The sequence below is a fragment of the Chlorella variabilis genome, assembly GCF_000147415.1.
Source record: "Chlorella variabilis unplaced genomic scaffold CHLNCscaffold_11, whole genome shotgun sequence".
Taxonomy (NCBI): domain Eukaryota; kingdom Viridiplantae; phylum Chlorophyta; class Trebouxiophyceae; order Chlorellales; family Chlorellaceae; genus Chlorella; species Chlorella variabilis.
Window position 1 is genome coordinate 1124672 of NW_005435077.1, and position 13133 is coordinate 1137804.

Consider the following 13133-nt stretch of genomic DNA (forward strand, 5'->3'; position numbering starts at 1 on the left):
CATCACCCAGCAGCAGCCATCTGCTCGCCCCCAGGCACGCTCGCCACACGGCCACCGCGCACCCAGGGTCAGCAGGAAGAGGTCTCGTACAATGCCCAAGTGCTGCAGGACGGGCACCTCCTGCAGAGGATGATGCAGAGGGTGGGGCGGGAGTCGCATAGAACAGTCGGGATGACTCGGGCTGCGGCTGCAGTGCGAGCCATGCCCTGGGGCTGCTGTCTGGAATGTGGCTGCTCAGCCCAGGGAGCTTGCCTTGAGGGCGAACGAAGTGGCTCGTCTGGCGCACACGTTGGGAAGAGAGAAAAAGCCAGTCCAGAATGCCATCAGGAGGAGAGTGCGGTGGCGTTGGAACCAGGCGGGAGCCAGCAGCGGCACCAGGACCAGGAGCCCAAACACGAGGGCCGTGCTGACACCCTGCAGGGCAGATGATGGAGGGAGCGAGGATGGAACGGCGGGGTGTTTGGGGCAGGCTGTAGGCGACAGGGAAGGATGAAAAGGGCAGGGCGGGGGCGGCGGGAGCGCGCACTGCGCAGGCACTGTGGCTGCATGCCGCACCGCACCACGCAGCACTTACCAGGAGCATGTTGTCGTGCAGCCTGTGCCATACCCCCTCCACGTCCGCATTGGGCAGCATAGTCAAGAACTGCGGACGGCGGCCAGGCAACCGTTCCATATCAAAAGTTATAGAATTGTTTTCCATTAATTGGTTTCTGGTTTCTGGTTTGGGCAGAGGCTGCAGGCCTCCACTGCACATGCTGAAGCATGTCCCCACAGCCTTTGAACAGGCCACCCAGCCTCTGGATGAAGGATGCACACACGTGCACACACACCTGCACGATTGCCGAAAGTGCCCCTGCCAACACAAGCTGGCGCTGTGTGGCGGTGAGGCCGCCGCCGCCGCCGCCGCCGCCGCTGCCACCCCCACCGGCGGGGGCCGCTCGTGTGACTCTAGGCCCAGCAGCCTCTGCCAGCTTGTCGGCACCACTTGAAAGGACCAGGAAGGCCAAACCAGCGGCGTTGTAAAGCAGGGGTAGGACGTATGGCAGTGCACTGCCCGCCATCTGGCTGCCCGCCCAGCCACCGCAGCTGCTGCCAGCCTAATTTTAGCGCTCTGGGGCACTGCAAATGACGAGAACGGCGTGGCCGCACTCGGCGAGACACTTGAGGCCTTTTGGGCACACAGTTGCCCTGCCTGTGCTGCGTCTGCCTCAGTGTGGTGAGGCAGGTCGAGCGGCATGTACGGTTGAGCGGCATGTGTGGCGCAGGCAAGGAAAGGCCATTGATGATGTGGCGCTTGCGGCGGCATGGCGGGACTGCAGAGGGGGCACAAGCGACAGCCGAAACCCAATGCCACTCCAGCTCCCGCAGGCCAGGCCAGGGTGGGGACATCTGCAGCTCCGGGCAAGGACGCCAGCGCCGAGCGCCAGTGCCAGCGCCGCCTCTTGGTCTGGTAGGGGATGTCGCCGACGCCGTGCGCCCGCAATCCGGCCTTGGGAGTACAATGGCAAAGACAAACACAATAAGGCGAACACAACCTGCATGCAGCTGCTTCACCCCGTCGAACTTTCTTCCTCGTTTTATGGCAAACGTTGTTGGGCCTTGGACACCTTCCAGCGCTGCATCTGCCCATCCAGCACCTCCCGCGTGTGTGCACAGCTCCTGCCCCTGCCCTGCGTCAGCTGCTCCCCAGCCTACTCAGCGACTGCGTCCATGGCTTCTAAGATTCAGACGGCGGCCGTGTGGCCCCTGTGGCTGCTCCTAGCAGCCGCCTGGGTGCTCATCCTGGCGTCAGTGGGCAGCTGGGCCTGCCGCCTGCACCAACCCGCCAGCGTCGCCTTGTCGGCAGCCGCCGCCCGCATCCCAGTCACCGCATCCCATCCCTCGACCTCACCTGCCTGCAGGGGTGTGGCGGCGCTGCAGCAAAACTGCCACAGCAGCAACGCAAATTCGCCGCTGTTCGGCGCAGGCACAGTGGCATACCTGTCACCAGGTGAGCGCGGAGAGCGGCGGCGCGCTGCCTTACGCATTGCCGCTGGGCGGGGGCGTGCATACTGCTACGGAATGCTATCAAAACCAGCGCCCTCTGCCCGCTTGCAGTGTCCTGCAGCAAGTTTTTCAGATTCACATGGTGAGATAGGAGCCCGCCTGTGTACTCGCTCCCTTGTTTGCGCCTGCGCAGCGCCGCTGCCCGCTTTGCCGGTGGTCCTGGATGCCTGGCAATCACCGCCCCTGCACCCCTGAACCTTCTGCTGCTGCCGTGGCTGCAGGTGGATCACCTGGTGGGGCATCAGCGGCTGCATAGCGCTCAGCGCGTGCGCTGTGCCTCTGCTGAGCGGCAGCGGCAGCACAGCAACGGCCGAGGTCGCCTCGACTGCCGCCCCTGCCCCTCTCTCTCACTCGCACCCGCACACCCACCGCCGCCCCCCCGTCCCCGCAGGTACCTTTTTGCCATGCTCATCCTCATCGCTGCCTTTGCGGCCACCCGTGCTTTCCACACCTTCAGGTGCTGTGTGCTGTGTGCCTCCCTGTGCGTGTGCCTCATTGCAACAGACGGCGGCGGCAGGCCGCCTGTGCCGCCTCTGCTGCCTGCCGCGCCCCCAGCGGTTCCCCGCTGACCTGGCGCCCCCGCCGTCCTGCCCACGTGCTGCGCAGGGCGGGCCTGCTGGGCCTGCTGTCCCCGCTGCTGGTACTGCTCATGGATACAGCCAACACCTACTTGTGAGCCGAAGGCCTGCTGCAGCGCTGCATGGGGGTGCCGGACGCTGTGCTGCAGCCTGCCTGGGCACTCCCTGGCGCCGATCTAAGTATGGGGGGGCTGGCCCGTCCCCTGCCCCCTGCCCTTGCAGCTACTTTAACGGACTGGACTTGAGCGGTGAGGCTTCTCATCCCCAGCCACATGCTTGCCCGCCGTCCTTGGCCGCAGCGAAGCAGCCAGCCAGCCGTTGTTGGCACTGCCCTTGCCCCCCGCAGCTGTCCCGCCAGCCGCAGCTGCCCGCGCCACATGTGCGGCCGCTGTGCATGATGAGCTGCAGGCACGCTCAAGGCGCGCGCCCGGGTGACGCTCGCTGGCTCCATCATTGCCTGCGTGGCGCTCGGCACGCTGCTGCTGGTGATCGGCATTTTTGATGAGGAGGCGGGCTCCGCGGAGCGCCGCGGCGGCACCGGTGGGCCGGAATGTGACGTGCAGCTGGCTCCGGCCTACTTGGCTCCAGCCCAGTGTGTTGCCGTCAATTTCACACAGCATGGCGTGCGATCTGAGCGGGCAGCCTGCTCTGTGCTGTGTGCCGCCGCCGCCGCTGCAGGCGAGCCGAAGGGAGAGACGTATGGCGGCGTGTACGAGGCCACGCCGGCCAACCGGGGCGCTGCAGAGGCGGCTGGGTACTCCTCGCCCACCCGCGAGTGATGGGGGGCAGCCGCGGGGGACAGCCTTAAGCCCGAGGGGCTGTGCACAGATAGGAGGGAAGCGGCAAAGCGGCAGAGGCTTCAGCGTTGCTTAGCATTGACGGCCTGGCTTTCTCCTGAACATGCATTCATACACATCAACAAGGCCATTAGACGCCTGTCTCTCTTGGGTCTGTTTTATGAAAGGGATGGCTGTGCTAGTTGGTGAGGGTTGACTGGTCAGCGCGGGAGGAAAGAGCGGGAGCGCCAGCGGATGTGACAAGGCAACCTTCTTTCTGGCGCGCACGGCCTCATTGTGCGGCCTCCAGCCCCTCGAAGGCAACAACGACCTTCTTCTGAGCCTCCTGACATCAGAGGAGCAGGCAACAGGGAAGCAAGTACACAGAGTGAGGTTGCCTCTGCTGTGAACTAACGGAACGGGTGCCTCTGTCCTGGAGACGAACCTGCACTGCATGGCAAGCAGCCTTGGACAGGGGGGCCGCCCGCCTGCCTGCCGCTCACACGCGCCGCCACCGCCGCCTCGCGGCCGCTGCTTCCTGACTGGCCGCAGGGCGCCATGGCCGTGAAAGCGCCATCCGCGGCCTGGGCCTGGCTGGCCTGGCTGCTGCTGGGGGCGGGCTGGGTCATCATGCTGGCTGGCGTGTCGGCCCTGCAGGATGTGCGCTTTGGCTGGCTCATCTCTGTGCATCGTGCCTGCGGAAGCATGTTTGTTCCATTCTGCTGCCACGTGTCACAGCATGCCGCTTTGCCTGTCTGGCCTGCAGGACTGTGGCTCCAGCAACGTGAACGCTTTCGGCGTGGCCGGCACGGCGGGCTACCTGGTGAGCGGGTGGTTGGACACCTCATGTGCCAGCATCCAGTGGACTTCCTGTTCCTGCCAGCAGGCCTGCTCCTGCCAGCATCCCGCCGACACCATCCGCATGCGTCCACGCCTCGGCGCTCAAGGGTGCAGCCTGCCTGCTGCCTGCCCTCCTCTGCCCGCAGGCACCCATCAGCTGCGACGACTTCTATAATTATGCCTGGTACGCCCACCAGGCGCTGCGCTCTCGCTCCAGTAGTTTGTGTAGCGCACCCCTGGCACATGCTTGCAGTTCTCCCTGGTGCAGGGACTCCCCTTTCCCACCCCCCTTGCTCCCTGCCACGTTGCCCCCCCCTTGCCGCTACCTCCCCCCCCCCCCCTCCACCACCACTCAAGTGCCCCGTGCCCTCCCTGCCAGGTGGCACGTCTGGTACACCTTTGCCATGCTCTTCATCCTGCCTGTCTTCCTGGCGGCGGGCTGGGTCCACAAGTGGCGCGTGGGCCTGATCGGGCTGCTCATCCCGCTGGTGGTGCTGCTGCAGTACACCTGGTGAGCTGCTGCAGTACAGGTTGCGACTGTGATTCATGTGCAATGCAGCCAGCACCTGAAGCACGCAGCTGCTGTGTGTGCTGTGTGTGCCGGATTGGCTGTCACGGTAGCCGCCGCCATGCCCCGCCGCCCCTCGCCTTGCAGCGACACGTTCCTGGGCCTGTGGGAGACGGGGCCACAGGGCGGCAGCCAGGAGGCGCGGGCCAAGGTGCGCAGGCGGCTGCAGCTGGTCACATCTGCTGCGCGCAGCTTGCCGGCGACCAACGCCCTTAACAACAAAAAGCGCGCCCTCCTGCACCGCCGCAGGTCCTCTTCTCCGGCTCCCTCCTCTCATGCATCGCCATCTACTCCCTTATCATCCTGTTTGGCGTGTATGATGAGCGCTCGCGGCCTCCAGACGTGCGGGTGTGAAGGCGCAGATGTGAAGATGCAGGGTGCAGGTGGAGCAGGGCGCTCGGCAGCCAGCTGCGTGCCCATGCGGTGGCAGTGCAGCCTGTGCATGCGGCCGCCGTGCAGCCAGCCGCAGTGTAGCGGGCTGTTGCCAGCATTTTGAACAGCTAAGCTTACAGTGTTCATGAGCAAGCTGCGGAGCAGCAGCAGGTACAGGCCGCAAGCAATAATCTGTAAAGGCAGTACGGTGAGAACGAATGGGTGAATGAAATGAGCTGAGCCGGGTCAAAGCAATGGTCACAAGTGCTGCGTCTGTTCTGACTAGCTGATGCGAGGCGGGGGCTGGTCTTCACCACGTGACCCGCCGCCGTTTGGCTTCCAACACCACCTTCTGGTCATCCCAGCCGGCAGCCTCCAGCGCCGCCAGCAGGCCTGGAAGCAGGCGCCGTGCGAGCGCCAGGCTGTGGTGCATGCTTGCCGCTGGGTCGCCGCCGCTGCTGCTGCTGGTGGCAGCGTGCGCCGGCACAGCTGCACCCTGCTCTTGCTTGACAGCTGGGCCGCTGCCACTGCTGTGGGTGCTGCTGCCGCCATGCAGCACCAGGTAGGCGTGCAGGAAACCCAGGATGCAGTCCGCTGCCTCTGCCTGCTCGTGCAGCAGCAGGTGGATGCGCTCGCCAGCTGGGACCAGCAGGTGCAGCTGCGCAGTTGGCGGCGGCGACCCCTCATCCCTCTGCTGGCGCTGCTGCGTCTGCTGCATTTGCTGCTGCTGGTGGTGCCCTTGCTGCTGCAGTATCTGCCCCAGCTGGTCGCCGTGCTGCTGCACCAGCTTGCGCAGCGGTGTGCCTATGCACACCACGGGCTGGTGGAACACGGGGTCCGCCCCTGCCAGCTCAGCGGGGGTTGGCAGTGCCGCCACCCCCGCTGCCGCCTGCTTCTGAAACCGTGCTGCTGATGCTACTGGCGGTGGTGCTGCTGCAGCTGCTGCTGCAGGCTGCGCCACTTGCCCCGCCGCCACTGGCTCCTGCTGCTCATCCTGCCGCGGCTGCTGCTGGCTCAGGTAGAGGCGGATGAGCAGCTCGAGGCGGGACGGGTTGAGGGTGGCCAGCGGTACGCACCGTACCGCCAGGTAGCCGGTGTACAGGTGGAAAGCTGCCAGGCTGGCGTAGCACCCCAGCGCCAGCCCCACCGACTGGCCCACCTGCGAGGCCAGCGCCACGCCTGCAGGGCACAAGCAGGGGCCTTGCATCTGAATGTGTCGTGAAGCAGGGCGGGGTCACAAGCAACACAGCAGCAGGGCCAGGCTCGGCGCATGCCATGCCAGTGTGGAAGTCCTGCCTTCCCACAGCTTCGGTACCCTGACCAAGCCCACCCACCTGCGGAGGTGCCCAAGATGGATGCGCAGATGGTCTGGCTGGTGGCCTTGGCGCTCACGTCGCCAAAGTTGTTGTCGGCGGCAAAGGACACCTGCAGTACAGCGGTACGGTTGTTTGCAGGGCATGTGCAGCACATGTGAGGCACAGGCGCTCGCAGTCGGGCAAGCTGGGGAGGCAGGGATATGCCGGCGCCGCCGCCATTTTAGGCAGGTGCCTCCGGCCGCCGCGGGCGCATGCACGGCGCAACGCTTCACCGCCTCTGGCCTCCCGCGGTGCCTGCCGCACCTTGAACACCGACTTGGTGGAGCCTCCCGCCATCCAGGAGAGGCCCTTTATGGCGTTGGCCAGAGCGCCCACGGGAAGAAAGTAGGCGGGCAGCAGGAAGGTGCAGATCTCCAGGCTGCGGGCATGCGGGGCGGGGCAGTGGTGGCGGTGGGGAGGCGGGCCTAGCTGGCAGGCAGGCAGAGGTGGACAGACAACAGGCCACGACTACATGCTCTGCGACCACAGCAGGCAGCACGGCCCGAAATGGCGCAAGGGGCACCAGCGGCTAGCTACTGTGTGCGCTGCCGCGCGCTCGTGCGTAGCCGCCCCCTGCATCCCCGCGTCTGCCCCAGCCACAGCCGGCCGCCTCACCCCATGGCCAGGTTGAGCTTGGCGGAGGCCAGCAGGTACCAGGCGCGGGGCGAGACATCAAAGTTGTGGGCGATGGTCTTGCCAAACAGCAGCGTGCCCAGCTGGCCCAGCCCGTCCTTGAGCACCCAGTTGAGGGCGCCCGCGGTGGGGATGGCGCCCGCGCCCAGCCCCACAGAGTACAGCAGGAAGGTGGAGGCCAGCACTGCAGGGAGGGAGGGAGGCGAGGGAGGCGCGTGCGGAAGCGCGAGAGCCCAGCCCTGCTGCGACAGCGTCGCCGGCTGGAGGCACTAGGCAGGTCAAGGGATGGTGCTCGTGGGCCAAGCAAGGCCATGCCGCATGAGTCCCACCTCCGTTGGCGGACCCTGCTGTGTGGTGCGCCGCCTGCCACAGTGTGTTGCGCAGGTAGCCGGGCGCGACTGTCTTGGGGTATCCCGCGGGCAGGAAGGTGGCTGCCAGCTGAGCCAGCGCCGCGTGCCGCAGGCGGCCCAGCGACAGACGCGCGCCGCCGCCGGCCTGGCTGCCGTCCTCGTTTCGCCGCTCCAGCTGCACAGTGCCTGGATCAGGGGCCACAGGTACAAAAGGTACATTTCACGCGGGGTAGGGCAATGCAGGGGTGCTGCGGTGTTGAGTGTGGGCAGAGGCCGCACCTGTGCCGCTGCCCACCGCCGCGGTGGCGGCGCCGCCCTCCCGCTGCAGCAGAACCCAAGCGGGGGCATCCTTCGATCCGGGGGAGGTGCTCAGGCATTGCCTGCAGTGCTGCTGCTGCTCCTGCAGCCGCCAGGCCGCTCCTGCAGATGCGCGCCCTTGGCGCTGCAGCCGCCTGGCCACCAGCATGCCAGCTGAGGGCCTGTGGGGCTCCAGCAGGGTCGAATGAGCGGGGTTTGGGCCTCCTGCGTGAAGGCAACACTCGTGCATGGAGCATTTCAGGCGGAGCACGCACAACGAGTGCAAAACTTTCGCTGTAGCCCATTGTTTTAGCACCACTCCACTCCTTGATCTCCCGCCTGCCGCATAGCCTCCTTTATTCAAGCCACCAGACACAATATGGCGTGTTGCAAGGCGACGGCTGTGGCCATCACCCTGGCGGTGGCTGGCGCCTCTGTCTACCTCTCTGGAATCGTGAGTGGCGTGGCCTCGCGTGCGATGTCGCACGCCCTGGATGCCGCTGTCTTGCACAAACCATCTCTGTTGTGCTGAGCCGCCAGTCAACGCCCTTGCAGGCTGCCTCCAATGCAGCCTGCAACTCAGATGGTGAGGGCTGTGGGGTCGCCAGGGCCCTGTAGCAGGGCTGGGAGGCGCGGCTGGTCCCAGGAAGCAAGCATCAGGTTTGACCGACGTTTGACCGCCGCCGCCTGCCGCCGTCTGTCGCCGCCTGCCCGCAGAGGTGCCCGAGATTGCTCGCTCTGAGCTTTTCCTGCTCTCCGGCATCCCTGTCCACTCCTCATGCTCCCACACCCTGGTGAGCTCGTGGGCATGCCTGCACCTGCTGGGCCCTGCCTGGAGGGCTTGCAGCCCCGCTGCACACATCGATCCAGGCTGCGTGATTGGCCGCCGAAGCGCTCCCCTCCTCCTCCCCCCGCAGGGCTGGGCCTGGTTCGTGGTCTTCATGAACTGGGCCTCGGTGGCCATCGCTTCGTGCGCCCTGTGCTGGGCCAAGCTTGGCGCCGCCCGGCTGGGCGCCCTGGCGCTGCTGGTGACGGCTGTCTGCTGGCTGGGGCCTCTGGGGCACACCTGGCTGCTCATGAGCTACAACACCGACAGCGCCCTGTTCCCCACCACGGCCCGCGCCGCACAGACCGCCTTCGCAGGTGGGGCGGGTGGTGTCGGGTGCTGGGCGCCGCCAGCGCCCATTGGGTGCCACGTGCTGAGCTGCGCTGCATGCCAGAGAGCCCCCTCAACGCCCACCCCCCACACACACTCAACTCTCACTCCCCCAGCATCACCACGCTGCAGGCGCCCTCATCTCCTGCTTCGCCAACATCGTGCTGGCCTTCTTCCTGGGTGTGGACCGCCGCGAGGGTGAGCTGCGCCGCCTGGGCCCCCTTGCACATTCACAACCGGACCCTGTGCGTGCCTTCCAACAGCTTCCCTCTGGGCCCGCATGCTGCAACAGCAACCCCCACTGCTGCAGGGTGCGCCCTCACCACCACCTGCTGCCAGAAGGCTCCAGCTGCCGGCCCCCCCGCCGCCGCCGGCCAGAAGCCCGAGGTCCCCATCAACGCCCACGCCTTCCAGGCCAAGAGCGAGCAGGCGGCGGCCTCCATGGTGTGAGGGCACGTGAGCCCAGGCGCAGCACCCATCAAGCTGCCGAGGCTGCGGCTGCTTGCCGACTCCGCCGTGGCGGCGGCCCAGGCTGGGAGCCTCTCCCCTTGCGTGCTCCCTCACTGCCAACAAGTTCTGTCCGTACCTGCCCTGACTTTTCATCGTTTCGCTTGCTAGCAACAACTCGTGCAATCTTCCAGCTGGCGCTGCTGTAACTGCGCTCCCAAAGCCACCGCGTCAGCAGGGATGACTGATGAGGCCCCCCCGCTGCCGGCTCCACGCCCGGGCTCCACCACAGCTGCTTGCTTGCCCTTAAACTCACCAGTGCCGAAGGTTCACCTGGAGTGCAGCTGCTTCTTCCCACAGCAGCCCCTTTCATACACACCTGTCCTCAACTGGGCTGGTGTGGACACCCGCCGGCGGCCAGCGGTTCTGGCGGCAGGGTGGTCAAGCGGTGGCGGCCGTCGGCTCGCTGGTGCACCCGCGCAGTCGGCCTATCACCGGGCAACCAGCTGCCCAAATCCCCTGCCGTCCACAGCCTCTATCTGGAGGACCTGCACTTGCATGTCCATGCCCTGGAGGTCTGACTGGGCCCCTGGCCCCCTGACGGACGGCCCCAGCAATGGCGATTGCGCCCGATGCCCTGAAAATGCAGCGCGGGGCTCGGTTTGGAAAGGGGAACGGCTGGAAAGGCGTTGGAGCGGAGGCCAATGGCCCCCGAGTCGGCCGCCAGCGCCACTTTTGCAGCCCCTCAGCAGTGCGTGAGAGGCAGAGGGCGCCGCCCAGCCCGCATCAGGCTTCTGACACGATGCCGCTGGCGACCCGCGCCAAGGGCACCATGGCCGTCATTGGGTGGAACGGGGACTGGCGCTGCAGCTGCGGCAGCACCAACAAGCTCTGGGACACCTGCGTGTGCTCGCAGCCCTCCCCATGCCGGTGCGTAGGGGCGTGTGGGCCCTGGCAGCGGCGGCAGCGCCTGCCAAGGCTGCACCGAGGGCTGGGGCAGAGGAGGAGGCGGCTGGGCGCGCCCGATCAGCAGTCAGCTGGCCTCCCAGGGCAGCCGCATGACCAGCGGCCCCCTCCCTCTCACCCTGCCTGCTGCTCACCTGCCCACACCCGCCCCGGGGGGCACCTGCAGGGAGTACGTGCGCGGCAACTGCCTGCTGCCCAAGTGCAGGTGCGTCCGCCCGCGGCGGGCCCCGCCTGCAGCCCTGGCACGCAGCCGCGGAAGCAGCCGGCCCCTCCCTGCCAGCCCTGCATCAGGGTGGCGCCGGGAAGGAGCCCCAGCGTGCTGCAGGAGCGGCGCCGGGATGGGTCGGCCGCGTGCAGCCATGCCGTCCCCGCAGCCCGCCGCTCCCCCCGTGGCGCCCGCTCACTCTTGCTGCGCCGCCGCCGCCGCCGCCGCCCCCGCAGGTTCCCGCACCCGCCCTTCAAGATCCCGGAGCACCTGCCCAAGCCCGCAGATCCCATCGCCAACCCACCCGCGGCAGCAGCCAAGCAGAAGGCGGCGGCGCAGGCGGCGGCGGCGGCGCTGGCGGCCGAGCAGTCTGGGCCCAAGGAGATGGCGATAGTGACGTGGCTGGGCCACTGGCAGTGCGACTGCGGCAAGGTGCACAAGCTGTGGGACAGCTGCAAGTGCGGGCAGGCGCCGCCGTGCCGCGAGTGGGTGCGCGGGCAGTGCAACATCTCCAAGTGCCGCTTCCCGCACCCGCCTTTTGCCATCCCCGCCAACCTGCCCAAGCCCGACGACCCCATCGCAAACCCCACCGCCGAGCAGCTGAGCTGGAGCAAGGAGCAGCTGGCGGCGGGCGCCGGCGCCGGCAAGGCGCCGCCGCCCGCCAACGGCCGCGCCGCCGCCACCAGCAGCGGCGACAGCACGCCGGTGGCCGGCGGATCCTCGGGCTCTGCTGCCTCCGAGGGCGGCGCCACCGCGGCAAACGGCGTGGCAGACAAGGCGTCGACCGCGCCGCCGCCCAGCGCGATCATGCAGCCGGGGGTCAGCTTCCGCCAGGCGCTGCTCAAGTCGCAGCAGGCGCAGCAGGAGGCGGCGGCGGCGTCCGCCGCCGCCGACGGCGGCGACGCCGACGGCGCGCTGCAGCTGGGGCCCGGCGGCCTGCTGCCGCCGCCGCCGCCGCCGCCGCCACCGCTGGACCAGCCGCCGCCGCCGCCGCCGCCCATGGCGCTGTCGCCGCGCTCCGCGGCGGCGGCGGCGGCGGCCATGGAGCAGCAGGCGGTGCTGTCGCCGCGCTCGCTGCCGCCCGTCAGCATCGCCCCGCTGGCGGCGCACCAGCAGCAGAACGGCCTGTCGGCGGCAGATCCGGTGACCGCAGCGCCTCTCTCGGCCCGCAGCGACCCTCAAGTGACGGTGGGGCTGGGCGGCGGGTGGAACCCGCTGGGCAGCGGCGGCGGCGGCGGCGGCGCAGCAACAGCAGCAGGCGGCGGCGGCGGCGGCGCAGCAGCAGCAGAAGCCGCTGCGCGCCATTGCGCACACGCTGCTGGAGGGCGGCCTCATGGACCCCGCTTTCTACCACGCCCTGGGCCAGGTGCGTGTGCGGTGGCTGCGCCTGCGCCTGCGCCTGCGTGCGTTTGTGGCTGCGCCTGCGTGGGTGTGTGGCCGCGTGGGCACGTGTGTGCGGCTGTCAGAGGTTGGGCTGTGGCAGGTTGGGCAGAGGTTGGGCAGCGCGCGCGGCAGCCGCGGCGGGCAGCCGACGCCTGCTCGCGCCGCTGCTCACACCTCCACGGCCCTTCCTGACCGTCACCACTGCCCCTCCTCCCTCATGCGACCCCCCCTTCCCTCCATCCTTTCCTCCCATCCTTTCCTCCCATCCTTTCCTCCCATCCTTTCCTCCCATCCTTTCCTCCCATCCTTTCCTCCCATCCTTTCCTCCCATCCTTTCCTCCCATCCTTTCCTCCCCTCCTTTCCTCCCATCCTTTCCTCCCATCCTTTCCTCCCATCCTTTCCTCCCATCCTTTCCTCCCGCCCCCACAGGTCGACTTCCTGCCCGACGGCCACTACCAGCAGGACAGCATCACGCTGGAGGACCAGCAGCGCCGCATGGAGCTGTTCAACGCCGCCGTGGACTCGTACATCGCGGGTGGGTGGGTGGCGGCGGTGGTGTGGTTTGTGTGGTGGGTGGGTGGTGGTGGTGTGTGTGTGTGTGTGTGTGTGTGTGTGTGTGTGTGTGTGTGTGTGTGTGTGTGTGTGTGTGTGTGTGTGTGTGTGTGTGTGTGTGTGTGTGTGAGAGAGAGAGAGAGAGAGGGGGGGGGAGGGGAGTGTGGGTGTTGTGCGGGGGCCCTACACAGCCGTGGGTTGTGGCTCGGGCTGGCAATGCGGCTGGGGGCCGCCTCCCCTGCCTGCCTGCCGACCGCGCCCGCCCCGGCTCCCCTCACGCCTGGCCCCCCTCCTCTGCCTGCGCCTGCAGCGGGCGTGGACCGGCGCAGCATGCTGGAGATTGAGTGTGCGGCCAAGATCGGGCTCAGCGGCGGGCCTCTCTACTACCGGTGAGGGCCCGCGCAGGCCGCCCCGCGCACCGCAGCGGGCCGTGCCCCGGCCGGCGGGCCCGCGCGGCCGTTCTGGCGCCGGCGTCGTGCGCCTGCGCCTGTGGCCTGGCCTGGGTTCCTTGCTGGCCCGCTTGGCCCCACCCCTCACCACCCACCCCTCCTGAGCTGATTCATCCCTCCTGAGCTGATTCATCCCTCCCCTCCCTCCCCCCCCCCCCC

General features: G+C 67.9%; 2 protein-coding genes across 2 annotated transcripts; both read left to right on the plus strand.

The window, feature by feature from the left end:
• Positions 1-3958: 3958 nt before the first annotated feature.
• Positions 3959-5162, plus strand: CHLNCDRAFT_134486 (hypothetical protein; the record flags this gene model as incomplete). The annotated part of the gene is made up of 6 exons (XM_005847266.1): positions 3959-4060; positions 4167-4223; positions 4387-4424; positions 4620-4751; positions 4896-4959; positions 5058-5162. The coding sequence occupies 6 exons, from the start codon at positions 3959-3961 to the stop codon at positions 5160-5162; spliced, it is 498 nt and encodes a 165-aa protein (XP_005847328.1).
• Positions 5163-10220: 5058 nt separating this feature from the next.
• Positions 10221-12918, plus strand: CHLNCDRAFT_134489 (hypothetical protein; the record flags this gene model as incomplete). The annotated part of the gene is made up of 6 exons (XM_005847267.1): positions 10221-10348; positions 10551-10589; positions 10826-11777; positions 11836-11955; positions 12403-12508; positions 12836-12918. 6 exons carry the CDS (start codon positions 10221-10223, stop codon positions 12916-12918), a joined length of 1428 nt encoding a protein of 475 aa, XP_005847329.1.
• Between the last annotated feature and the right edge of the window lie 215 nt (positions 12919-13133).